Here is a 27264-nt window from a genome sequence, read left to right as displayed (position 1 = left end):
AGATTTTCAAAATTGGCTAGTAATTTTAGTTACACTGATTTTGGGTGCACAGTTTGGCAAATAAAGGCTCACTTACAGCCAGGCCCTTGTAGGCCAAAGTCATTAGCATCTTTTGATAGTCTCAGCTACCACACTATCTTTACAGATAACCTGATTTTAAACAGATGGCTAAAATGAAATTTTATTAGCAAAGGTAATTAAGTCTTTGGGAAAATATGATTATTTTTATTATTTGTATATTCTGATCTTAACTATAACAAGAATGTTAACCTTCAGAAAAAAAGGTTACTTCCGTTCTGGAAAGATAGATTTTAATTTCTGATGCATATAACTCCAGTTCAAAGGGGTGGCTGTAAACAAAAGTCCCACCTGTTATTGGCTTTGTGTTGCAACCTGGTGGGAGTTGCAAAGCTGTGGAGGTAAACAGACCTGGCTGGTGCTGGTTTAGAACAGGTAAAAAGATACCTGTCTCTGGAGCATCCTTCTAAGCAGCCCTGGGCCCAAAGATCAGGCAGATTTTGCAGGTGCAGAACTAGTTAGCCATGGCCTCACTCCCTCTCTCCCTGCTTCTGCCAAAGCAGAGGCTCCCCCAAAATTGAATTGCATCAGTCCTGGGGGGAAGGCAGTATGGGTAGCAGAGCAGCTTCCCAAAGCATCTTCAGTTTTCCTTGTGCTTTTGAAACCTCTTGAGCTGGCTGTGTTTATATAGTCTGGAGACAGCAGTTGATGCATCATTTATGTCTCTGAATAAAAATTCTTTTAGAACCTAATTTATGATGTATTTCCTTATCTCAAATTCTAATCAGGCAGAGTTTCCCTAGTTGTACATGTTCCTAAGAAAGCAGTAAGTTGAAATAGGTATTGCGGATTTGTTTTTCTCCAAGAACTGATTTATCAGTTTCTATTTCTCTGAATTTTTGTTGAATTTTTAGGACATGTCACATGTTACATTTCAGAAGCAGGAGTCCGTGACTTATTAGTATGCAGAGATCGTTTTGGTCCTGGTGTTGCCTAATAGTACTAACCTCGAAATAAAAAGTTAATTAGAGCAAGTAAAGTTATTAAAAGTGCCTGTGTGATTTAAAAGCTGAAGTCTACATTTTCAGGAGAGTCTTAGGCATTTTGGAAACCTGATTAAATTAAAATCCTTTATGAGGTTACATGAAAATAGGACTTCAGCTTTAAATCACCTTGGTGATTTTGAAAGTCTTACTCAGTGTCTTTCATCATCTTGCACAATAAATGGTAATCCTTCACAGGTGAAATTCACCATTCATAGCTATGGAAGAGTACAAGTACATCCTCACCAACAGCATATATTTAGTCAAAATCTCTCACAGAACCCAAGAGCACTTCAGATAACAGCTCATTTTAAACTACCATTATTTAGAAATAGTTAGATGAAGACACAAGGAAGGATTTCTTTTTTTTTTCATTTTAGGTCTTTACTGTCAGGAGAGACTTGGTTTCTGTTATGTTTGAGATTACATTCCATAGTGCAGGTGTGTAAATCTGATACACACCGACACCCAGCGCGTTGTGGGCTTTGGCAGGAGAAGAACAAGTTGAATCATAGGGTTGCTGAGGGAGGCAGAGCCTTTCCTCTAAACTCACTGTTAACATCAAGCACAGCAGTACTCAGGTGCCTTTATCCACATACACGTTGTTCACATTGACCCACAGAAAACTAATGTGGTGTTGTAGTACTAGGGAATAAGATGTCCATATGAGGCACAGTTGCTACTAAATGGGATTCTCATTTCTAAATCCTCACTAGCAAATCAAAGACTAAATGAGCCTGGAGACTGATTTGTCTCTTCACTACTGTGACTCTCTTTGGTGGGAATTGACTGCCTGTGCTTAAATTAATGTCAGAGATGCAAGACTATATGTGTTTTGTTTTAGAAGGAAAAAAATACACTGAATAGGATAATGAGTAATCTGCAGGCTGCCCTTGGTGAGGAGGATGAAATGCAGTGATGGGATAAAGGAGCTGTGAAGGATGTGAAACCACTTCTAGTGAAGTGGCCAAGGGACATCTCAAGTCCTTTAAGTATTTAGCTTATCTTCAGTGAAAGTGTGTTGAGATGCTTGTGATAGTTCAGATAGTATTGAATTCATACTCTTGTTTTATGTGTACTATCTTGGTAACATAATAGGTGTTTAATGCAGCTCTGCCTGTCTCCCTTTTTCTAGTTGTCTGGAATATCCTTGGTGTTTAAGAACAACCCTTATGTCAGCTTCTTTATTAAAGAATGTGCTGTGGAAATTATGCTAATTAAGCTGGAGTGTAATTATGGGCTAGAAAGATTATTTCACAGTCAGAATTGAATTGTTGTAGATAAATGTGCATTAACTTAATAGTGTGCAGCTAATTAGTTTTGCTATTTACTCGTAAAAGTTAAAAAAAAAAAAAGATGTAATCAGTTATACAAAAGCTTGAGAAATGAATATATTGCAAAGCCAATGAGAAGCATGCTCCAAATCTCTCCTAATTATTGTTTGGTGGAATTTTTCTTAGTTTTCCTATTTTGAAATTGCGATGGACATGAGTAGCTAATTAAGATACTTAACTTTATGTCTACTTAAAATATCCATTGTGCAAGTAAAATGTGTGGTTGCTACTTTGACAGTTATATATCTGTAATTCATACTAAAGTGATTACAGCATCAGGGTGTCTTATACTCTTCCCAAAAGTTAAATTGCTTTGCATCTCATAGTGTATAAAATGAAGATAGAGACTTTATTTTCTATGTGTACCTAACTTTATTTTTTATGTTTGTCAGCCAGCTGACATTTGTCTTTAGTATGGTTTAAGGAAGGAAAGAAGGAAAGTACTTACATACTTGGACACATTCACAAAATATCACATAAAATACTGCAGGTGCGGTACATGACAATGTACTGAAAACCAAAGAACGAAGAATTTTTTGACCCCCATCTGAAAGACTGAAGGCCTTGAGGAGTTTGCCAGCAGACATGTAATTTTGTGTGTTCCAAATATGCTCATATTAGCTCTACGTCTCAGACATTCACGGGTGTGAAAGGAAGGCTGCAGAACATTGTCCTTAATGTAAATTAGTATCAGCTTCTGGGAAAATCTAATACAGTCATTTGATTTGAGTATAGAAATTCATATATAGAAATTTTTTATAAGCGACCTCTGAGCATCCAGTTCTTCCACTGACTTCAGAGTGAAAGAGACTCCAATATAAATTAAAGCAGTGATTAAAGAGTGTAATCTCAAACTAAAGTGTGATGTGGTCTGAACTTTATGTGCAATATTGCCTACAGGGCTTTACTGTATGATCACCTTTCTTCATGCTGAAATGAAAAAAATATAGAAGAGGGACATATTTTTATGATACAGAGAAAAATAATTTCAATAACCTATATAGTGATTTCTGCCCTAATAAATAAATAACACCAGATGTAATATCCTCCTTTGCAGAACAGTTCCATAGCTTATCCACGCTGAGTTTTAATGAAATTGGATATCAGTTTCATTTTTATGAAGTTGTATCAAGAACTGGCTCCTGTGTGATTTGTATTTGCCATTACAAGAAAAGTTATGAACAGCAAGTATTGACATGAAACTAAAAAAATCTCAAACTTCTTCCACTCACAGTTCCCCTTGTGCAACAAACACAGCTGAAAATCCGTTGACCAAAATGTAAAATTAAGAATGTGTAAAAAAAAAAAATTTTTTTCTTCTCTAGAGAATTTTATAGCTGGAGTTGATGCTGTCAGTTGAGGACAGACAGAACTGTTTAAAAGTTTGAGGGAGTGGTGGTGTCCTTTCACCTTCAATAAGGAAATATGGGGGAAAAGATTACCAAAGTCTGAAAAGAAATTAGCTCTAAGGTGAAAAGGGAAAGGTGCAATTCACAGTTTGTATTGTACTTCTTGCTATTGGCAGAATATATTGTAGGGTGTCACACACCAGCTAAATCCTTGGATCAATGAAAGTAATTGGCACTGGAATTCAGTATATCAGATGAAAAATCCGCCCAGAACATGTTGCAAGGATGTAAGTACCATGCATACAACTAACAACTAAGTAAAATATGAGTAACTCATCCTTCTTCTGTCGATTGCTGTACTTCCACTGGCTGAGGAAAGAGTCTTGATAGATTGAGGCACATATTTTCCCTTAATATATTCAAGTTTCAAAACCTCTTTAAGATATCGATTCTGATTTCTAATATGACAGATACTTGGCAGTATTTCTCTTGTCCATTAATAAGGGCAATTGCCCTGAATCAGTACTATGATTATCGTTTGCAGTGGATTTATTAGCTACATACAGTGTTTCACAATTCAGCTGAAAACATTTCTGTGGAAATGCTGTGCAGAACAGTATGCAGCCTCATTCTTTTTGTCACAGAAAGAAGATTTATGTCCCAGTTGTAACCTGCCAGAATGGCAGCTAAGGGAGGAGCTAGTTTTGCACATTCAAAGGATGTTGTATTTTACTGTGGTAAAACTATCGAATATACATGTGAGATGTCTATTTTGTATTTGTTTAAAATCTACAGCCTATTCTGCACTAAACTCTGTCCATGTATAATAATTTTTTTCTTATTCAGCTTTTGCATTAATTTTAGGTAAGACACTGTCCTGGTTTCCACTGGTATATGCTGTTCTTGGTCTGCCTTTGTTGCTGATGCATCAGTTGAGGGTTGGGGATTTCCAGTGTGTTGTAGAGCACTTGGTAATACTTTCTGTTAGTCATATTGGTCCATTAACAAGCTCATAATTCTACTGGCTTTTGAGTCATTGTGAAGACTCTCTGAGTTATTCTGTGGCCCAAACAGAGAACAGAGACGTTACCATGGTAGACACCCAGCTAAAAAACATCCTTTCTCCATTTATTTCCTCCTGCAAGTGCAGAAGTACAGCCTTGTTTTCTTAGTACTCTGAAAAGTGGGATATGTGTTACGTTTGTTGGTTCTTTGAGTAGAATAGGACAAAATTGAAATTGAAATACTCTGTTGGAAACAACAATACAAATACAAAAAAATTGCTTCTTCTTAAAGGCTGTGTGGCAAGTCTTTTTTTTTATGGTTGTTATTATTTATAAACAGAAATTGTTGTTAGGATCAACAGAATCCAAGATTGATTACAATTTCCCTACAGGAAGCCTTCTTTAGCTTGAGCAATGTATACAGCAGCATCCGCGTGCCAAACAGCAGGAGGCTTGTAGTCAGAAATTGGCTTTGGCAGTCCAGAAGGTATCTTCTTGTCCTCAACTCCCTTGAAATGCTGTCCAGATCCTCTGCATTTTTTATATACTTGAAAATCTTTTGCAGTCACCTAACAGCTGAATTAGTGTCTCTGGCTTCAGAGAGTTGAAAACTAGGACTGAGGATTTAAAAGTGGCCCTTTTAACTTGTACCATATTTTTTTTATTTTTTTATTTTTCCTCTGTGAGAGAGGCATGTAAGTACTGTCTCTCTTTATCCATGCCTGGCATGAAGGTAATGATATCTGTACTGCATTAGGAGAGTTTCCTAGAATTTCTACAGTGCTTTGAAGAAGATAAAGAGCATGTGATGGGAAGTAGCAATAGTATTTGAGTATCACTACTCACTGCTGGTGGATATTTTTCCTTCCATACAACAGCTGTTATTTGAGCAATTTTTTAACAATTTGATTCTTTTGTTATTAATCCCATGAACTTTGTCTCATGAGTGTCAAGCGTATCTTGCATTATTACATTGTTTTAGTGGTTGTACATTGAGGTACACCAAGCTGGCGTGCAGGAGATAAGTTTTTTCATACTTAATAAAAACAGAAATAAGGACAGCAAAGGAAAACCATTAGTCTGTATTTCCCTGTAACAAGGAAATCAAATTCAAGCACTTTATAGAATTGTACAACTTGCAACTTTATTTAATAGAATTAGTCTCTATTTTTCTAGAAGATTAAATAGGAACCTAGTTGTAAGAAAAGAAAATAAGTACAGTTTGTTACTTGTTTGTTTGTTTGTTTGTCTTAATTCAGTATTAGAAATTTATGTAGGTTTTTTCCTTGGCTTTCCAGAGTTGGTGTTTCAGGACAAATTTTGGGCTTATCAAATTTGTATGATATCTTGAGTTCACTGTTAAGTTTTATGGTTTAATAGTCAAGCATCAAACAAATGTCTATTCTGAAGAGTTTGCTGTGCTCAGAAGACAGGGAGTGCTGCAAAGTGTTACATAGGTAAGGATGCCTGGGGATTGATGTGTGGAGATAAGAGTTTCTGCTATGCAGCAATAAAATAAGCCAACAGTGCACTCAGTGGAGTAAACATTAAGGAGTGAGATAGCACAAGATATTTAGGATTAATATTTTCTGTTAGTTTAGCTGAACACCTTTTCCTGGCCCCTCACCCTGGCTGTAAAAAGTATTTCTGTAGCTTGTGTTTAACTGTATGCTCTGTTGAAATTTCCTATTTTCTGCTATTTGCACACATAGAAAACACCCAGTTTTAGTGTCGGTGGTCCCTACTTTCCTGTGGCAGTCTCCAGGTTGTCCAGCTGGTAATACGTCCCAGCTTTTCATTTGTGAACAGGAGGGAAACATCCAGTTTCATTGTGTCTTGATTTGCCCAAACCTGAAAAGGCTTGATTTTCAATCATCCCTGCTGGAAGAGTCATTCTGTCACTGCCATCTAACTGAGGAGGTCTGCTGAAGCCAGAGGCTGGATCAGGCAAAGAAAGCAGGAGGGAGATACAAACCATGTGTTGTCACATCAGTTATCATGAAACTCATTCTGCTTAATAACATGAGATTGAAAAGCTTTGACTGGATAGAGGTGGAATGCCTCAAAATCTTTTGGGAACTTTTATGGTTGTAGTTATTTCAAAAAATAATGTGGATGCTCTGAGTCTTTCAGGGAATACTGTGTGTGCCAGCTTCCTCTCCTGCAGATGAGTGTGGTTTAAATCATTAACATTGGTGCTGTTAGGCTAATGTTTAAGTGTTCCTGTTGCTTTTTTTACTTTCTTTTTTTTTATAGCTGCAATGTTTAGGTGTCATCATGCATGTGGGGAAATAAAATAAATATCTTAATTGCTAAAGTGCTTCTCCCATTTTCCTAGGAAAATCAGGGTTTTGTGAACATTTGCTCTTTATATTTTTATATGACCAGATGGGAGCAGGACCTCAAAAGCTTCTTTCCTTCTGTTATTGAAATACAGAAAGTTTTAGGAGTCTCTGAATGGGAACAGCAGTTCTAGAAAAGAAGGCATTTTGATTTACAGGTCTCTAGAAACCGAAAATCTTTCAAACCTCAGAGAAAGGCATTAAAGTAAATGACTGTCTGACAGTGCGAATCAATGACAGGGTCAAGGCTGGAATCCCCTAGGTCTGTGTACTGTTTTAATCTCCTGTCTATGTTTCCACCTTTCTGATCCATGAGGAAAGCATATCTGCATCTGTAACAGCAGTTCTGCCAGTGAACAACATTTCACAATCTCCTGAAATCTGCCCTGTGATATCTGAACTCCTGTAGATGGAGAGAGGCCAAGTATAAGCTGGTCTCTCAGGGAAGGGTTAACATAGCATATTTTCACAGCTGCAATGTATTAAGCTTCTGTAGTAGATCAGAAAAATGTTATGTATAGCAGGGAAAAAGAAGAAAAATTAGGCAGCTTAAAGACATCTTGATAACTTACCTAATTTGCCTCTTCTTTTCATTTGCAGAAGCAGTCCCTGTATATGCAAATGCCTGTGGAAGAAAAGATAAAACAAGTTTTTCAAGACTGTTTTAACTCAACAGCCCCAAAAGACAAATACCACTTTATAACAAAAAACCAAACAGATTAACTAAACAAACCAAATAGTACAAATGGCAAAATTAAAGACATTCTAAAGCACTGAAGTCCCTACTCCAACCCCACAGTCTAGAGGAGAGATAACATTGTACCAACTACAGCAGGGTGTGGCTACCTCAGGACACAGATAGCTTTTTTCATAAGAATCAGAAATGCAAGCTTTCCCACAGGGAATGAGAAGTAAATATTTATAGTTGGTACCAATAGACTGAAAAAATATTTCATAAAGGTTCATAAATACATTTCAATTAAAAAGACATTTGTAAATGAAATTAGGGTAACCTTGAGCAGATAATACTCACACCTGTGAATATAATCGTGTTGTACTGGAGGCAGTAACCTGGAGCTGTAAAATAGTATCATATGAGCCAGTGTCATTAGATAATCTTTACTCAACTGTATCATCTTAAAATCTTTTCCTCTTCAGTGAAAATGTTCATGAAACCTACTGACAGTTCATCTCCAGGACATTTTTGCTGTATTGAAGTAGTTCTCATCTTGCCTCTTCTCAGACTCACTGTTTAGGGTTATTTTATTTTAAAATATAAATCACAGGTAGTAATGTATAAAAAGAATAGTGGTGCCTTATCAGAGAACACATAAAGGATGCAAAGGCAGAACTGCAGGAGGGTATATTTGCCATTGTACAGGTCAATTTTAGCCCTTTGCTGCACTGGAGATGTGATTTTTTTTGAAGTACTGGATTAACCCAGAGACCCCAAGTTTATAGTTCTTTTAAAGACCTGGGACATGCTGAGCATCTCCATCACTGCTTGGCAGAGCTGGGCAAGAATCCTGTGCATCTGACACATCACATCCTTCTCCGCACCTCATTAACAGACACAAATACATTGTAAAAAACACATTTCTGGTGAATATGTGTAAACACTACTGCACGGTGGTTTTAGTTCAGGCCATGTGGATGCATAAACCAAGGAAAATATCATAATTGAAGAGTGGCATCCAGGTTTTTGGCAGGCTTGCCAAATATTTGTACAGCTGGCTTGCATTCATATGTGCTAAATTTGAAATGGTCTAACAAGACCAGCTCTTCAGAAAGTGTAGAGAACTCCATTAGAGGAAGAAAAAAATGGTGATGATCTGTGAGATCAGAAATTGCAGGTTTGGTGAGAGGTTTACATTTACTCTGTGATGCTTGGATGCCTGTGCATCAGTCTTATGGAGCACCCAAACAGGCTACAGTTGTCGGGTTGAAATAAAAAACATATCCTTTGTTTCTTTAGAACTTAACATTTTTATTCATAGAAGATGCATCTTTGGTGCCTTTTCTCTGTGTCCTCACTTCTGGTGCTTCCAAATTTAGAATAAACTATGTCAGATTGTTTTCTTCCTAAATTTTCCAGTAGTCTGGATTTTGTTTATCTGTCTTGAAAGGACAGAAAGATAAGTGCAGGGAGCTTTCTGCCGATAAGGGTTCATTGCTGTCCTTAGGGAGTTGTATTAGGCCCAAATGGGCTGTTACTCCATCTTCTGGAAATAAGTTGTTCGCAGTCAGCACAGGTCTGAGATGAAGGTAATCAATCGCTTGTTACTGTACACTTCTTGGACCAAGCTTGACTGGAGAAGACAGTATGGTGAAGAGTTTTGAGGGTTTTGCAAGGTGAATAGAACAGAGATTGACGTACCTATTTTATTTCCTAAACTGTGTGCTAAAGTAACCTGGTATTCATGTGTTACATTTTCAAAGCAAATACAGTAGCAGATCATTCATACCAGGCTGGCAATATCTGCATAGGTGTGTGCACGTACAGGATGAAGTACGTTTGACGAAGAGAAAATACTTAAGGGAAGTGCTTCAAATTTAAATTCACAATAAAATAAGTGTGATAAGTTTGTGTTCTCTTATGTTTGACCAACAGTATTAAAAACACAGAAAAGAAAATAAGGGAGTGAGCTGTTAGATGGCTTCTTCCTCTTTAAATCACAATCCATGTCTGTGGATTATGTTTAAATATTTTTCTTTTTTTTTTTTTACCAGTTAAGTCTAACATCTCATCTTTCCTCTTTTTGAAGGTACCAAGATAAAGTACTTGAGAGAGATTCTTCAAAATGTTTTTAATAGAAGTTAATTTCTCCCTTTAAACATAGGGCCTAGTTCTTTGATCTTCTCTTGTCTTTTATTTAGTTCTCCTTATGTTTGATCCTGAGCTACATGTACTTTGTTTTTTCCTAGTACTACCAGAAAACCATTTTCACAGCTTTCCTTTCAGAAACAAGGGAAAAGAGATTTTCAGTCTTTATTTATTGAATTGTGGAAGGAAGTCAACAGACGGGTTTATCTCTGTAGGCATAAGTTCAGCAAAAAGTCTTGTAGACTGACATTAGCAGTGCCATAATGTATAAGAGATAGAAATGAAGGAATGATTATCCTTAGCTAGATTGAATCGTCTTTGCCTTTGAGTACCATTCCATATACGTAAACCTCTCCTTCTCCAGTTTAAGACAGGAAGGAACATACAGACAAATCTGTTTAAAACATACAGTCTTGTCATGAAAATGTGCATTCTCTTTCTTTGACAAATACTTGGTAGTTCAATCTTTGTCAAGCATATGGGTCTTCATAGCAGGCATCTTCACAGCACTGCCTTTGGGGAATGTTGCTGAGGCAGGAGTAGCTCTGGGTGTCAGTGTTTGCCTGTGCCAACTGCTTGATCAGATGTGAATATTCTGCTCTAATAATATAAATCAGAAATAAGAACCCAAACTTTCGTGAGATTCGCTGTGACCAATGGCTGGAGAGTAGACGGAGCCATCACACCTGCTTCTCTAATGCTTTGCAAAAGCAATCATTATCCTTAGTTACCAGCTGGAGACCTTTTAGTAGCCTTTTTAAAATCAGTGCATATATTGATGGAACAGGAATTTTGCTTTTGCTTTTCTGTGTGTCATCAGCAGTTTCAGTAGCAGAAGAAGAAAACTCTGGCATAATTCAAGCAAATACTCAGACACAATACATACTTTGTAATCAGCAGCACCTTTAACTGACCCCACATAGCCAGTGCACTGAGCTGTCTTGCTTAACAGTCTGCATCTCTTTTACATTCTGACATGTGTATGTGATATGATGGCAGGAGCACAAACTGGTTTGAATGCATTACTTGCAGTACCCATATCACCCTGGATTTCTATGTGGTATTGATTCTATATCAGTTGTTGTATCTCATGTACAGCTCCTTGTTGATTCTCTTCAGTTGTTCACAGATAAAATGTAGCCTATTGTGATAGTCTAGGCATACGTATTGCCAGCTTACATACAGCTTCCCCTTTGGGTCCTCTTCCATTCCTGGAACAGTTCTCTGCTGTAATCCATGGAACATCTGCCTTAGTCACCACTTCAACCTAAAATCTTCTGCAGGATTCAAAATGAGAACAATCCTACATTCCTAGAGTATAAATAAACATAAACATAACATAAAGATAACTTCCATAAAAGAAAGAAGGTAGGACACCTTGATGTGTTCTGGTCAGTCTTCTCTGATGAGAATGCTTCCGAGAAAAAATTGCACTTTGACAACCTGCCAAAATATTAAGAGTTTATGCCAAATACCACTTTCCAGACAAAACTGTGAAGTTCTTGCACAGCTTGGATACTCTTGTGGAAAAATACCACCATCACAAGCCTTTAGCTGACCTGAGCAGATTGGTGTTGTTATTCCAAGGAAATCATAGGCAGTAGCAGAAGACCTTGCACGTACAGATACTACCTTACTCCTTATTTTTGGATCAACCACACAGACACTTTGTTAACATTCTCAAAATGTCACGCACCTCCTCAGATTTACTCCAGCCTTCTGGCTTGTTTCACCATCTGTGTGGATTGCCTCACTCAGTTTTTGAAAGCATGGGGATGCTAATAAGGGACGTGGGCTTAGCTAGTGTTTGTTTAGGATATTCACTACAGTTTGAAATTTTGCATAATTCTACTTTATAATTTTACTAGGGCTTAGGTTCTCATATGTTGCCCATTTGACTAATCTTCGTGTGGCACAATATCAGATGTTTCACAAAAATAGAGGTAGATTTGATTTTCATTATCCTTCTCCTTTCCTTTAATCTGATACTTATCTTTGTCAAATACCAGCCTACTACTGCTTTTTGTTGGTAGGCAGTCAAAGATCAGTTTATTCCAGCTCTTGACTTCTCTACTAGTTGTTTTCTCTTACTTATTTTTGGCTCTCTATTTTAAAACATATTTTTTGTCATATAGGTATACTTGGAGGCATAGCCTGACCATTCCTCCACATCTGTGCAAAATATTCCAGATACATTTTGTGCCTTTGTCTTTAAGAATTTCCAGTCCTTCTCCCTTCTCCAGACCTCTGACAGTTGACTTCATTAAGTAGCCTTTCTAACTTTTCATAATGAAACTAACTTAAAAAAAATTAAAATAAATATTGTTAATAGAGCTGCAAGCCTCCTGTTTTTAAAAAAGCCCCCTCTTTCTCATTCTCACTTTTTTTTCACCTATAAAAGACTAGTATAAAACAAATGAAAAATTTAAACCCCTAGAAACTAGTCTTTCTTGCCCTGAAGGCTGCTAAAATTATCACAATTATTCAAGCAGCCTTAACTGTTGACAGAAGTTCTTGTTTGTTTTATATAGCTACTGTATTTCATTTAGAAACTTCTAAAAATATCATCATCTTAGAGACCATCTGCTTAAAATGACAGTGCATACTAGGGCTAAATTTTAAAATTTTTTTTCCTGCTTTTTTCATTTTCTCCCTTGAAACTGGTTACATAACAAACTCAGTATTCAGTGCTAAAGGTTTCTTCTCTAAATTAATTTTCTACTTACATCCAATGTGTACACAACCATTTCCAACAGGTATTCATACATTGCTCATTTGCTGACTTTTGCTTTGGGAGATCAGAGGGGAAAAGTTGGGAGAGCCTTGTTTTCACATGTAAATACCATGTGGAGACTGCAGGTTCCTCAGAACAATTAACTGTACCTTTGATGAAGGGACCTTTTTCCTTTTTCCCCCTCATTGCCTCTTCTTTCCTGGATTCCAGGAAAAGAGGAAGAAGAGGAACCTTGCAGCTGGTTGTCAGGGCCTGTGATGTACTACTGCACTTAACAGGCCTATTGTTCAGTTGCTTTTTGGTTGGTTTGTTTTTTGGTTGGTTCAAGTAATGCACGTTTTGTGAAGAAGAAAATTTTCTTTTGGAGAGAACTTGGTGATAGAAGTTCCAACACTTTGACATGTGGTTATTTGCTGTAAAGCAACTAATTCCTAAAGTTCCCTCTTGTTTTCTTGTTATAAAAGCTGTTTTAGTCTGGTATTTTGTATCCTCCCCAAAATACTGACACCTGCACTTGGCATCTAAGATTGAAAATGAGAATAAATTAGAAGTGGAGGTAGGATAATTTTCCCTCAGTAAGGCTGGTGGATTTTGCTTTTCATTTCTTATTTTTATTTTTAAAAAAATTCTGGAATATGTCTTTGGTTTACTGAGAGCCATTTATATAGAAGGCAGGTCTAATAGGTTTGAAGAATCTTTTAGCAAGTGTTAACATGGTTAACTGGAAGAAAGCAAATACATGAGGAAGCTAACATGTCAGATAACATTGTGTCTGGGAATTATCTCTGGGAATTAATGATTTGTTTATGGGTTTGTACTACCCATTCTTAAACAGAAATAAGTGCTTAACCAATTAATCCCTTTCTTTTCACCTATTAACAGAGTCATGGTAAGCTGGTATACAAAGGAAACGGTGGTGTTTGCCATCGTAGGCTAGTGAAGTTTCTAGACTTCCCTGATACCTTTTACAATGTTCTCTAAGTTTTCAATATATCAATGAAATATTAAATCTTTCTGAATCTATGCAGATGTCTCTTGTAGAAGCTTCCAACAGTCTATATTATCTAAAGGTTTATTGAAATAGTTCATATGTGATTTATTACATCTTCATGATCTCTTTATATTAAATGCTTAGTGAAATTAAACAATCATGAGTTAACGTATGCTTTGTCAGAAGAGAAATAACCAATGAAATTCTAAGTGTGTTTTTTACATCCCGTACTTATATTCTGAATCTTCATAGACATACAAACTGTAATGAGAACTCTCAATCTGGCAGATGTCCCATATGACAAGAGAACAGTCAATCCCTATGTTCTGTAGCAATTCATTATTACTGCAAAATGAATCTTGTTTCCAAAAAGTGTCATGGAGAAATGTTGTATTTAAGTGTGCCTGATTTTACTTGGGGCAGATTGCAGAGATAACTTGAATTCCCTCAGTGATGTATACTTAGCCTCAGTGCAGCAGAACCCTTATAATTTGGGAAGGAAACTGATGATCAAGATTATTTTTTCAAGTGTTATAGCTTGAAAACAGGTCTTGCAGGTCATTTTTGGCAATAAGCTCCCAGGTGGTCATGGTAACTGCAATAGAGAACTTTTCAAAGTCACCTCTTCTCCCTAATTTCCCTCTGTTAGCCTGAACATGTAGCACCAGATGAAAGATGGTAAAAATATTTATATGGCACTTGGGGAAAAGGCATGTGATAGCCAAGTATATCATGCAGAGCAGCTGCGTGTATCTCTGGCTGTTGGGACACAAAGTCCAAAGCCATTTTCATGAATGATTTTTAGCCTATAATACAAAGGGGAAAAAATTACCTGAAGTGACAGATTGATTTTAAGTTCAGGTCTAGAAGCTGCAAAATACCTGCAGAGACTTTTTCAACATACTTGGATTCAGTTCTTCCATGTGATGCTAATGGAATTTCGTATTTTGTAGGATTAACAAAAAGTGCAAACACTGAGTGTTTGCATTTGACTAGGTGCTTTGGATAGAGTAGAAGAAATGAAGATTTAAAAGTTATCCAATGTATAAGTGTATATTGTGTAATTGTAAAATTACAGAATCACAGAAGGACTGAGGTCTTAAGGGACCTCTGGAAGTCATCTGGTCCAACTCCCTACTCAAGGAGGGCCAGAAATGTGTAAGAATTTTACATTGACTCTCTCTGGAAAAAATAAACCAAAAGACAAAATTGGTCATTGCTTTCTACACAAGATAGAAATTTGTATCCCATAAAGATTGCAGTAACTGAAAAGGACCTTTTGACAAAGTAGCATTTCATAGCAAACCATATGTGGTTCTGATTCTAGCCTTCATATTTTCATTTTAATAAAGGATAATAGTATGAGCATATATTTTTTTTTTTCTTATATTATAAATTCATATAGCCATTTTATTTAGGAAAATCTGTGTAGGAGAACTAATTCCATGAAGCTATTTCTTCTTATTATACTTTATGGTGGTTTTTTTTCAGAGAATTGCAGTTTAAAATAAAAATATCTTCCTATTTGATTTAATGTTTGCTTTGAAAATAGTGGGGGGGGGGAAATCAAGACTTTGCTTAGACATTTCTGTGTTCTTTGTTGACCCAACTGTTGCCACATTTATCCACTAATAGCAGAATTTTTGATGAATCTTTCATGTTTACTTTCACACAGAGAGTTTGGATGGCGGGATCCAGAGCTTCCAGAAGTTATACAGATGTTACAGCATCAATTTCCCTCAGTACAGTCAAATGCTGCAGCCTACTTACAACATCTGTGTTTCGGAGACAATAAAATAAAAGCAGAGGTAAGATTTATAAACCTTTTTTTCATCAGTGTTGCTGTTTGCCATTTATCATTACCAGTTATTTATATGTGCTTTAAAAAAGTCTTACAAGAGAAATCATGGATATATACCTGGACCCATTTTACTCAAGCTTTCACTTAAGTAATTTGTTACCATTACAGAAAGTAAAAAATGCATAAAATATCACTGTCATTGTTTTGTTTTCTTTGGAGTATTTTGATTGATTGCATACCATTAAAGAACTGTATCAGTAGTTGTTTGGTAATCACCTAGTGGTGTAGTTTTGATCTCACTGAAACATATGGGCATTTCCTTAGTGTTCTCAATGAGACATTTGGACACTAAATACAAACACAGATGATGAAAATTAAGCAAAAAGGTTCTGAATCAAAGCCTGCTTTAATGTCTAATTGTGTGAATAGAGTCTAATTTCACTGGATTTGCAGCTTGAACAGTTATCATTGGTCTATGAACTTGAAATTCAGTGAGGATTGCATCTAAAATGCAATTCAAACAGCAGTATAGACTTTGTTCTGTACCTGTAGCTGATAGGTACTTCTTGCTTGTTTGTTCCCTGTGGCTAATGGGACCACCGCAGCTTTTGGCACAAGTTGAAACAGAAGGAAGGCAGCTCTGAGGGATCTGACAAACACACAGCAGTCAATTAAAATTGAATGAGTGAAGCTGTTACCAGCCCCAGCTGCCTCCCCTGGCCCTCTCAGAGATACTACTAATCAGGGACATGTGGTGTGCACATAAATCTGTGCTGTACTGGCATCTTTTAGCCTGGCATGTAGAGGTAAATTGAGATCAAGATCTGCTACTGCTTACTTGTCAGAACTGTGCAGTGATGCTGGCTTGCTAGTGCTTCATTATTCTCAGCCCCAGAACATACTGCTCCGTGAGTCTGTTTGGCTATAGCAGCTTTCCTTTCCAGGCTTTCTCATGCTGAGGAAATTCCTGAGTGAGTAAGCATGTGGTCTGCTGGCACTGGCAGAATTGCACTGGTTGGGTACATCACCTCAAACATCTTAGAAATAGTGATAAAAATATATTTACATGACTGTAAAATAAAGGATGTTTGTGCACTGGAGAACTCTGGTACAGGTATCACTGAAAATTTTAACTGTGCTCTCTCCCTGTACTCTTCTCTCATCCTTATTCAGAAATTAGTTCTTCAGTAAAAGAATTTTTAAATCTCTGAGAAAGGAAGTTAAATGATTAAAGCAATTCATTCATTGTACAATCTCTGCTGCCTCCTGTAAGCCATAGACTGGGAGACCTTAAGTGGCTATCCCATTTGAGGGAAGATGTTTTGATTTTTGTTGCTAACCATTTAGGGAAAAAGACATCTGATTGTTGTTGATTTGATCATTGTTGATCTCACCCATCCCAGTAGGACATCAACCTTTGTGAGCTTCAGGCTCATGAACTGGAAGGGTGAAGGTGAGTATATGAAACAGTAGAGCACTAGGGAGCATTCTGAGCTTCTTCTGTGAAAAAGGATAACAGACAAAACAAGGATTCTTCCACTTGTTTTCTTATTATTCAGGACTTTGATATACTCCTTACTCCATAATACCTACACTGCTATGGAAACAAACCAAAATACTCTTTTTGAAACAGTTCATCTGAGAGTATGCTTTCAAACCTCTGGTACTTTGGATTTTTGTAAGATAACAGAAAAAAGGGATGTATTGTATACTCTTCTAATGCTTTGTGGAGCTTTTCAGACCAAAGCATCTAATATTAGCAAACTATTTTCTATCTATCTATCTATCTATCTATCTATCTATCTATCTATCTATCTATCTATCTATCTATCTATCTTTTTATCTACCAACCTATATTATTTAATGATGTCTTGTTGTGTTTAGGTCATGATTCATCAGACAACTTAAAACAGTTTCTGTGTTTGTTTGTTTTTTGGGCTTAGAGTCAATCCAAATGGCTCTGTAGTATACTTAGGGTCTTCTTGAGCTCTCCACTGAATCAGAATTTCTTGAGGAACCTTTTGTGTGAGAGCTCAAAATCCTGTTGATAAGGGGATATAACAGCAGATATTCCAGATTCTTACTAGGTTTATACACAGGCAGAGTAACTTGAGAGGTCCTGTCGAACCTACCTGGGACAACTCCTATGATAACTGTTAAGGATGTGTCTGAATTATGAGTTGAACTAACACCTATATAATAGAAACTGGTATCAAAATTCTCTTTTCTGCAAAGTATTTGTGTTGCAGTTGCGTGTTGAGGCCAGTTCTCCTCTGGCTCAGAATGATCACATTTAGTATCCAATGCCTTCTTCATGGAAAGCAGTATTCCAGTTCTGCTGCATGTGGTCACAGGGAACCCTGCCAGCTCGAACACAAGATGCAAGGAAAAGAAGTGCCAGGACACATCCAGTTTTCCTTGCAATCTCTTTCTGCAATTACATAGCACGAGAATTTAATTTCTTTTGAAGCACAGAAAAAGATGCTCTTTGACCAAATACATAGCTTTAACATAGCAGATGACTTGGGCTAAAGAAAAAATGCTGTCTTATTGGTCTTTCAAAGAGTGGAGAAAGAACTCACATAGAAATATGTAAGTTAATAATGCTGCTAGCGTTTCACATGCCTGACAGGCACTGAGAAAAAAAGCAAATTGAATTCACTAAATAATTTATTAAGTGTTAATCTGTAATGTACACAGCAATGTAATGTATACAACAATTTAGTTTGTTTACCTGGTTGTATTGAATTTGAAATGTTATGCAGTTGTTAGAAGTTTCAACTCTGGAGTTATCTGACAGGGGAAAAAAAAAAGTTCTTTTGCCTTTATCAGTATTGAGCATCAAATTGTCTCACTGCAATTAATGACTATTTCATCCAGAGTTTCTGGAAATAATTGTCCTGAAATACTTTTTTTTTTTACTCTTTTAGGCATGATTTATACTGTGTCACCTACCAAAAAGATGATTAATGATCTGTCCTCTTAATCTGACCATTGTTTCAATCTCCCAGTTTTCTTTTTGTATAGTGGCGGGACAAAGACCGTTATATTCCTTTTTTTGGAACAGGGTCAACTAAACTTTAGACAGAAATAGAAAATAGCAGCTGTGACTATATACATTTCTGAGATTTCTAGCACCTTTTATGGTTTTACCATTAAGTTTTTCTTTTGTAAAATATTTCTATTTCTGTGGCTGAAATGGGGAACAGTGCCCCTTGCTTCCTCTGTCCTCCCAAGAAGAGGAAGCAGAAATACTCTTTAGAAAACAACTATGAAAAAGATACTGAGTCAAAAATGTTTTAAGTCTGGCATGGGAAACTAGAGATTCCCTTCATGACAAATTCTTTATGGTAGGTGTTACATCTGAAGCACAAGTTGATCACAGGCGTACTTCTGAAGTGGATGACAGCACTCTAAATGTATCTTTAGTGGTATGTAAGTGCAAATGTCCTGCTCAGTTTTATGTAGCACTGAGGTCTACAAATGCCTTTCTCTAACTTCAAGGACTTTCAAACAACGTTGGTAACTGTTTATGTGAAGATGCCCCAGGCTGGATACTGAGGTGTCAGAAGCCATTTACTTTTTCACAAAAAAAACACCACCTTCTGGAGTGAATTATGTTTTATATTTCTGGTAGAATTTTTATTTTTCCCCTTCCAGCCCTGATCATAGCAGAACAGCAATAGGTAAATGCAATAAACACTGACCACTGATAGAGATGGTGGTGTTATTTCTTACAGGTGCTGCCACCTCTGTGCTGCTCAAAACCATTTAGTGCTCGTCTTTATTTCAAAGTATGATTGTAACTGCTGCTCTTACCTGAAAGTTTTTCACAAATGCTACTTCTGAGTCCCTTTAAGTCTTGCTTAACTGCAAGGCAGCTGCTACATCTGCTCTCAGTAGTGCTTCTCATTCTCTACTTTTATTCCCTGTGCTGGGTGGTTAGGTGGTGCAGCAGACATTAGAATGGAGTTGAAGAAATTGGATTATTTTTCTAATGTTTGATAATGATGAACAGTAAACAGTCCTCAGTGAGGGTCTCACATATGTACAAGGGAACATAGGGAGGCAGAAGACTAAAGGTTGTAAAAATGACCAGGCAGCCCATTCCAGTTAGGCATAATAATTCTGAAATTCAGAATCTCAGAATATTTCAGTAATTCTTTATATAAATTATCCTTTCATTGATGACAGTGAAGAATGTAACTAAAAGGCAAAAGGAAAGGAGGGAAGAAGTTTTGATTAGATATTTGAAAGCAAATGAAAAGCTGATCAGGCAGAAGAGCACAGGAAAACCCTTTCAGATGGCATTTTCTCCTCAGGAGAGGGCTCTTATGCCAACAATGGTGAGATTGTGAGCAGAGCCAGAGTAGCTGCCCCTGGATGCCAAGAAGGAACAGACAGGGGATATAGGAAAAGAGAAGCATTTTAAAATACTCTGCAGAGAACATTTCTTTAAAAGAGCACATTCTATTAAACACAGGATTCATTCTTCCACAGCATTTTTTCTTCCTATAATGACATTTTCCTCTTTTGTATGAGGTCACCATGTAAAGGGATTGAATTGTGCAGTTTCACACGCCAACACCATTTTGCTCTCATGGAAAATGGCAGCCTGCCATCAGCTGCAAAGGTGTAACAGGTCACTCAGGGTTTCTGGCACCAATAATTGCTTTCTGCAAGCTAGAAAATTAATTTTTGCCAGCAAAGTCACAACACTTGAGATTCTTCTCTCAGGAAAATAGTGTGAGGATGCCAAATAAAAGAACAGTAACTGCTGAAGTGGCCTGCCTGAAGCCTTCCCTTGCATCCTAAATAAATACTGCTGGATTGGACACTTTCCTCTTTATCATTGGAGAGCATTTCCATATACTCCCTTCAGGAGAAAAGTATCAGTCCAGGCATTATCATATGGAGTTCTAAAACCTGAGTGATTGCATGATGAAAGCATCTCTTTTCCAGCTTGCTGAAATTCATAATTCACATTCACTTTATCATTAAAATTAAGATATTTCTACATCTTCTTCTATGAGTTTTTCAGAGTGCCCATAACCCTTTCAACATGATACCACTGCTTGTTCACGTCAGACAGCGGACATAAACTACGCAAAGCAAAACAAGGAATTAATTCACCACAGCAAAACAAGGAATTTCCTATTCCACCACTTCCTATGGGCAGGCAGTTTGCCTGGCATTGTGCATCTTGCAGCATTCTTGCAGTCCCATTAATTTGGGGTGGAGTATGGGGGCTGAAGATCTTTTCCCCTAGCCTGTTAAAAGATTTGTAAAACACAAACCTGGAACAGATGAAAGATGAATCCTCCTTTTTTTTTTTTTTAATTGATAGAAACAAAGCCCTTTATTGCCCCATGATCAAAATCCCATCATTTGGATATACTATGTTTTGTCTTACCTTTCCACAGAAGATTTTTTGAAAGCAACCTTTGTTTTCTGCTGTTGCTATTTGCCTTTTTCTTTTTTCTTTTTTTTTTTTTAAATCAGACCCTTTTGATTCCATCTTCTTCCCTGTGTAACCACTCATGATCACTCTGCTCCCTTCCATTTTATTTATTCCAGCAGTCAGTGGCTTGAGTTCTATTTCTCTTTTAAGGCAAGTAGATATAAGTGGTTTGTTTCTCCCAATGCTTTCTACACTTCAAGCTCTTCTCTATTGATAGGTGTACAAGTGAGTATTTATGATGGCATTTCAGTAACTACAGTGCCAGTTTGAAGTGCCTATTATGTCTGCTCTGGATGTCTCTTTATGGTATCTCCATGATACCCTCTCTCCTCTCACAGTTTGAATCGTGTGCATCAAAGAAGCACTAATTCATTGCCTATAGTACAAGCCTGTGACTGAACATTTTTCCTCTTTAATATTAACTAAAACAAGTGAGGCAGAAATGGCTGCCTTGTTCTTGACACAATAGTCCAAGCTAACATTGTTAAGACCACCTAAACTCTTAATGGTCTTAAAATATTTTTATTATTTAGAAGAATGCTAATAAAAAACACACTTTCACCATCATTAAAGTATTGTAATTGTATTTCTCTCTGTAGCTAGAGTCCAACACTGAATTACTAAATAATGTTTATGAGAGTATATCACTCTGGTTTTTTCTTGCTAATATATTGTCTTTACTTTCCTAATAAATTCCAGAAACATGGATAAATATAAATAGAAACTTTTTCACTTTTTTTGTAGGAAAAAGGCATAAAAGTTTACTTTCTGTCTGGTAATTAAATCTTATACTGACAGCCTTGCTTTCAAAAGCATTTCTGAGTGCATTTCTGTGTTTAGTTTTTCCATCTTATACGTTACCACTTTGTGATATTTATCTCTTCTGATGTGAGAATGCATGTCTTTGTTTTGTGCACAGTCTTTACATTGATTAAGGCTATTAATGGATGTCACTGAGTACTGTGAAATATCCCCACAATCTATGCTTTCTGTAGCACAGAAGAAGTAGCATTTTATACTCTGGGATCCCTCTGGGGTCATTTAACCGTGGTTATTCTTGATTTCATTGTCAGGATACTGTGCCTGAATTATAATAATGATGTACTGTGTACCTGGCATATATTTCACTTGATTTAAGATTAGGAAGATGTTTCAGTTGTTCAATAAATGATTTAATTACAAGCCCCAGAGGAGTAACATTTGGTTAAAGGAGAGAAAGGAAGATTTAGGATGTTAATGGAAGACTGCACAGCAAGGTGGAGGCAGATTGCTGGGACCAGTTCTGGTCTTCTAATCCTCTGCTCTGCTAAGGAACCTGATGAATGTTTTGGGTTTGTTGCATTCACATTTCAAAATTATACCTTTTGAAAAAAAGCCTCAACTGGGAATAAAGAAGTAGTATTGTAAAGGGACACGATTTTAAAAATAAATAAACGAGTGTATTATTTTATAAACATAATGCAACATCTAGTTGTGGTTGGGGTTTGAGTTAATGCTAGATAAGCAAAATTAGACATTTTGCTTGCCCTCTTGTTTTCAGTCATTTTGTAACATACCGTTCTTTCTTGTCTTGAAAAGAGACTGGATCAAATTAATTTAAAAAGTGACTGAAAACATTATTTCACAAAATGGTGGGCTTAATATTGAGCATATGTATTGGTATTTTCATCCAACACACTGCTTTACAGTGCTTTCATGTTCCTCCCCACCTACTGTCCAGTTATTCCCTCTCCAAGGAATACCAAATTGACAATATTTTTCCCACTCTTTCCACAAGTTCTTTCTTAAGGTATGATAGTAGTATAGAGACAGAAACAATTATTCAGAGCAAAAGCAAGCCAAATTCTTTTTTCCTGGTAGTTTATGAATGGCCATGTTTCATATGGATAACTGTAAGTTTGCTCTTTGGACTATCCTGTTTATGCACTACACAGCAAACTGTTAGCAGGATTCACAAAAATCTTTGGGATACAGAATTTGACCTCTGTTCTACTTCTGTTTGGCATTGTAGCGCTTGTCTTCGTGTAGGCTGAGGTCTTGAACAAGAACCTGTCTAGACCTCCTGTTTGTCTGTATTTGGCACTCACTCCTACAGTATCCTCACTGGATATAAGAATACTGGCTAAAGGTTTCTATCTTTTTCAGTACTGGACAGTCTAAGTAAACACATATCAGAGAATTTTAGGGATTAAACTCGATTAGCCAAAAAAATCAGATGTGAATATCTGGTGATAATGCTTTTTATGCATTTAGGAGAAGAGAAAAAAAAAATCAGTATTACGTGTGCAAATTAGTGCCTTCATGCTACTTTCTGTGGCATGCATCAGATGCAGGAAGAACATTGCACTGTGTTGTGAGTCTCTCTCCATTGGTCTGAAGAAAGCATGTTACCGTTGTACTAAAACGTTTGCAGAAGCTGTATCTTTTGTATTTGAAAATATTAGGTGGTAAGGAAGGAAGGGTAATAAACACTGAAAGACAGTGTCATTTGACATAAGAAATATGACATTTCCACATTTTGAATGGGCAATAAATATATTTGCAGCTTTTTCCAGCAATATAATGTTCTACTGTATGTGCCATGGATTTCTTTCTATTCATAACTCTACTGTCAATTGCTTCTCTGATTTATTAGGCTGATGTGTGAATGCAGAGGATTACTTAACTGTTGTAGAGCATATTTTTTTATTACTGCTCTCATAGTCCAGCAAGCCATGGTAAAATTTTGTACACTATATATATAGAAATAAAATAACCTAGATCAATATCAATATCTGTAATTTGATGCTTTCTCAACACATCTGTACTAAAAAGGTTGGCAGCAAAATTATTTCAATAAGTTGAATCATAGTCCTGATAAAAAGACCCTGCCAAATAAAACTTTTAAGGTAAAGACCATCAGTTGATCTTCAAAATGTGTTTAAAAATATAAAGAGATGTTACTAAGCTACTGAGAATGGTTGCAGCAGAATGCACAGGTTTGTAGAGGCATAAGAACACCTGAAACTCTAAAATAAAAATGCCTAGCAGTCTATCCAGCCACTGCAGAAAATTATTTGAAGTCACTTGAACCAGTCCTTAATGTAATCTCAGAGTAAATCTGTAGCAACGGTGCTGAAGTCAGTCCTGCTCTTCCAGGGTTTACACTGGTGTAACTCAGACTGTGACTCATACCACAGAAGGGATAAAGGAAAAACCGAGATATTAAAAATTATCCATTTTGAAAGTCGGAAGTTTTGTACGTTTTTTTACTGGTCGTGGGCCAGATTCCCTCCTTCTCATCCTGGAAAAGTGCTGCTTACTGATGAATGACTGACATTTCTAAGGGTTGCTATGTTTGAGAGACCTTGGTTCAAGCGGATATGGAAACGCATTAGATCTGTGATATTTAGCTTGAAATGTCATTTGGAATATAGTATATTTGGAATAAAGTTTTTTAGTTTTACGAAGAGATTTGATACATTCCTGCATTCTTATCTGACTAAAAAGTAGAGATTGTAATGCTTATCATAGGGATCATTTAACATTTATAAAGAATTAGTTCATGCAAAATGATGAATGATGCAATAGGTCCAAATCAGCCTTTTATATATGAGCTGTTGCCGCCACCACAGTTGCTGAGGAATGGGTGGGCAGTCTGCCTAACTGTGTCAGCAGCACTGCTGAGTCTGGCTCTTCACTTCACTAGACATGTTGCAGGCACATGGTTAACCAAGCAAGGCCTTAAAGAAAGGGACATACTCCTCACTCCACATCCAGAAGTATTACATGGTTTTGGGTGAAGCTTTTGGTGAGGTTTGGTTTTTTTTCAGAACTGCTACTTTGCTATTCTTATGTTCAAATGGAACTGAAAAATTGCTGCAACTCACAAGCTTTATGGAGTGGTAAGCAGAGTTAGTTTGTTGGCAGTGAGGTGGCACCATTTTTGATGGTTATTTTTCTTGTTCCTCATTTCTGTATGTTTTTTTCTGTATTCTGCTGATTTAAAAAGATACCTATGCTGGGCAGCTTTTGGAAAGTGTCATCTGAAGCTTATTGGCTTGTTTAAGGTAAAGTCAAGTCAGGAAAGTAGTAAGGAATGAAATAGAGGAACATTGCTGGGACCTTCTGTAAGTCTGTGTTCGCATGCCCTGGATACTGTGTGAAGTTTTGTCTTCCCCTATTTCAATGAGTATAGGAAATCTAGAAAAGAAATAGAGAGTTGTGGATTTTGAAAGGCAATGAGAATCTGAGCTAAACAAAGGGGGGGGCAAAGTATTCAAACCACTACATGTATATATAGATATACACATACATTTACTATAATACATACTTTTATACAGATATAATTTTGCATCTTGAACTGGGGGCATTACAAAGCGCATTAGATATGAGACAGGTGTTTACTTGTGCTGACTTTTACTTCATTTATAAAACTCACATAAATGGGGAGATGGAGGAAAGATTCTGCAGTGCAGTTTTCTTAGCACTAAAACTCTTAAATTACAGGTTGTAGCTTGCCTTTGTGACCGTAGACAAATATTTTAATTTTATGTGCCTGAGTTTCTATTAGTAAAACTTCCTAGCAAAGAGGGATGTTGTGAGAATGTGTTTATGAGCTTTTGAGGCAGTAGCTTGTTCCCCAAATACTTCAACTTTAAGACAGAAAATTCTCATGTGACTGAAAGATTCTTTGAAGAATAATACATCAGTTATAAGAAGAGAGTACTTTAAATCACAGTAGATAATACCCTGGGAGCAGAGGTCATAAGAGGGCAGTATGATGTTTGATGTAATAAATTTTAAATGTATTTTTAATCTGAGAAGTGGCATGTTGTTTATTTTGTGAGGCAAACTGTCTGAGGTAGCTACAGCAAGCACTGAAAAAGGATTTTTTGAATTTCCATTTAGAGATGAAATGTCAGATAGAGTTCTTCTGTTGTTTGGTCTTAAATGACTGAAAAAAATGAATTTTCTGTGGTCTTTCTGTTGGTGACCCATCTTATTCCTAGATGGTATTTGTGTTAATTGACTAAATCCCACTAATAATAACTGAATAGAGTTAAGTACAGGTTCAGAAATCTCCATCCAGTGCTGAAGTTATGTCCTCTACTGCTATAAGAATTTGAAATAGTGACCTACTGCTTTTTAAAAAAAATTAGTTTTTCTTTGCATTAAAAAAAAAAAAGTTGAATTTTCTATATCTTTCTGTATCTGTTTAACTTCACTTGGTATCTGGTTATAGGCATACGAGGATGTTTTTATTGGAAGTATATATGTCAGTTCTTTTCACCAATAATAAATGTAATCCTTCATTTTCAAATAGATCCTTAATTATTTTTAAATACCAAAAAGTAAATGATGCACACCCTCAGTGTTAATCATAATTTTTCATTTAATTTCAGACAGTACTAAGTCTGTGCATGAGTAATGCTGATGTCTTCACATCCTAAATTAATATTGCCATTGCATCATCTGTAAAGTGCACAGTGCTGAACCTTCTTTAGTATTGTGTAGTTTTTTTACTATTTCGAAAAGTAAAGACCCCAAATCAATGTCAAGTAGTTACAATACCTTCTAAGGGCTTTGGCATGTGTGTATTTTACCTTAATTATATGTATTCCTCAGTGTTGGTTTATAATGTAGTTCAATGCCAATCTGTTCATTTTAGGAGATACTACTTTTAACAGTGGGCTTGAAAATTACTTTTCTGATGCCTTCACATCAGACAAGCACTTTAGGTCAGCTCTACAGTTGCAGTTACAAGTGTTGCTTGGAAGATCCCACTAGTCCTTGACGTTTAGAATAGGATGCTTGTGTTGTCCTTCAAATGTAACGTTTTTTAAAAGTTTTAGGGTAAAATGCTTTACAATTATAGGTAACTTATACCTAGCCAGGGATTATTTTAGTCAAATATAAAATCGCACTGAAACCTTGATTTATAATAGGTGTAGCCTTCCTACCAAGCATGAAAAACAAAATGTGTCACAGAGCAGAATACATTAAGGCTTACAGACTGAGAAAGCAGCACATTTATTCGTACCTTCCCGGTGCAATATTAGAACATGATTTTGAGTCTCCTCCTGTTCAGAAAATGTTTTTGAGGCTCTGTTAACCTCACATATAGATCCCAAGATCTGAAGAGGTCATTTAAGAGACACAGGGAAAACAAAACTGTACTCAGTAACAGAAATAAGATATCCACTCCCATAAGGAAAGCTCCTGAGTATGGACCCTGTGCTGTGGATCCTCACATATCACACAACCATTCCACCAAACGCCCACCTGGTTTCTACAGACACATGAAATAGATCCCCTTCCTTCTCTATGCAGTACAGTTTAGCACACAAGGGAACAATTCTTGTTTAACTTCAGGTAGAACAT

At 36.6% G+C, this 27264-nt stretch overlaps 1 protein-coding gene across 10 annotated transcripts in view; it reads left to right on the top strand.

The window, feature by feature from the left end:
- The window catches only part of CTNND2 (catenin delta 2), a 629651-nt gene that overhangs the window by 444487 nt on the left and 157900 nt on the right, over positions 1–27264 (top strand). For all 10 annotated transcript variants that reach the window (XM_050328005.1, XM_050328001.1, XM_050328022.1 and 7 more), the window contains one exon: positions 15315–15447. In XM_050328005.1, coding sequence (XP_050183962.1) covers positions 15315–15447 — 133 coding nt within the window. The remainder of the gene's footprint in view (positions 1–15314; positions 15448–27264) is intronic.

This window comes from Myiozetetes cayanensis, unplaced genomic scaffold (assembly GCF_022539395.1).
Source record: "Myiozetetes cayanensis isolate MyiCay16 unplaced genomic scaffold, myiCay2020 scf1, whole genome shotgun sequence".
Lineage (NCBI taxonomy): Eukaryota > Metazoa > Chordata > Aves > Passeriformes > Tyrannidae > Myiozetetes > Myiozetetes cayanensis.
This window is presented reverse-complemented; position numbering and strand designations above follow the sequence as displayed.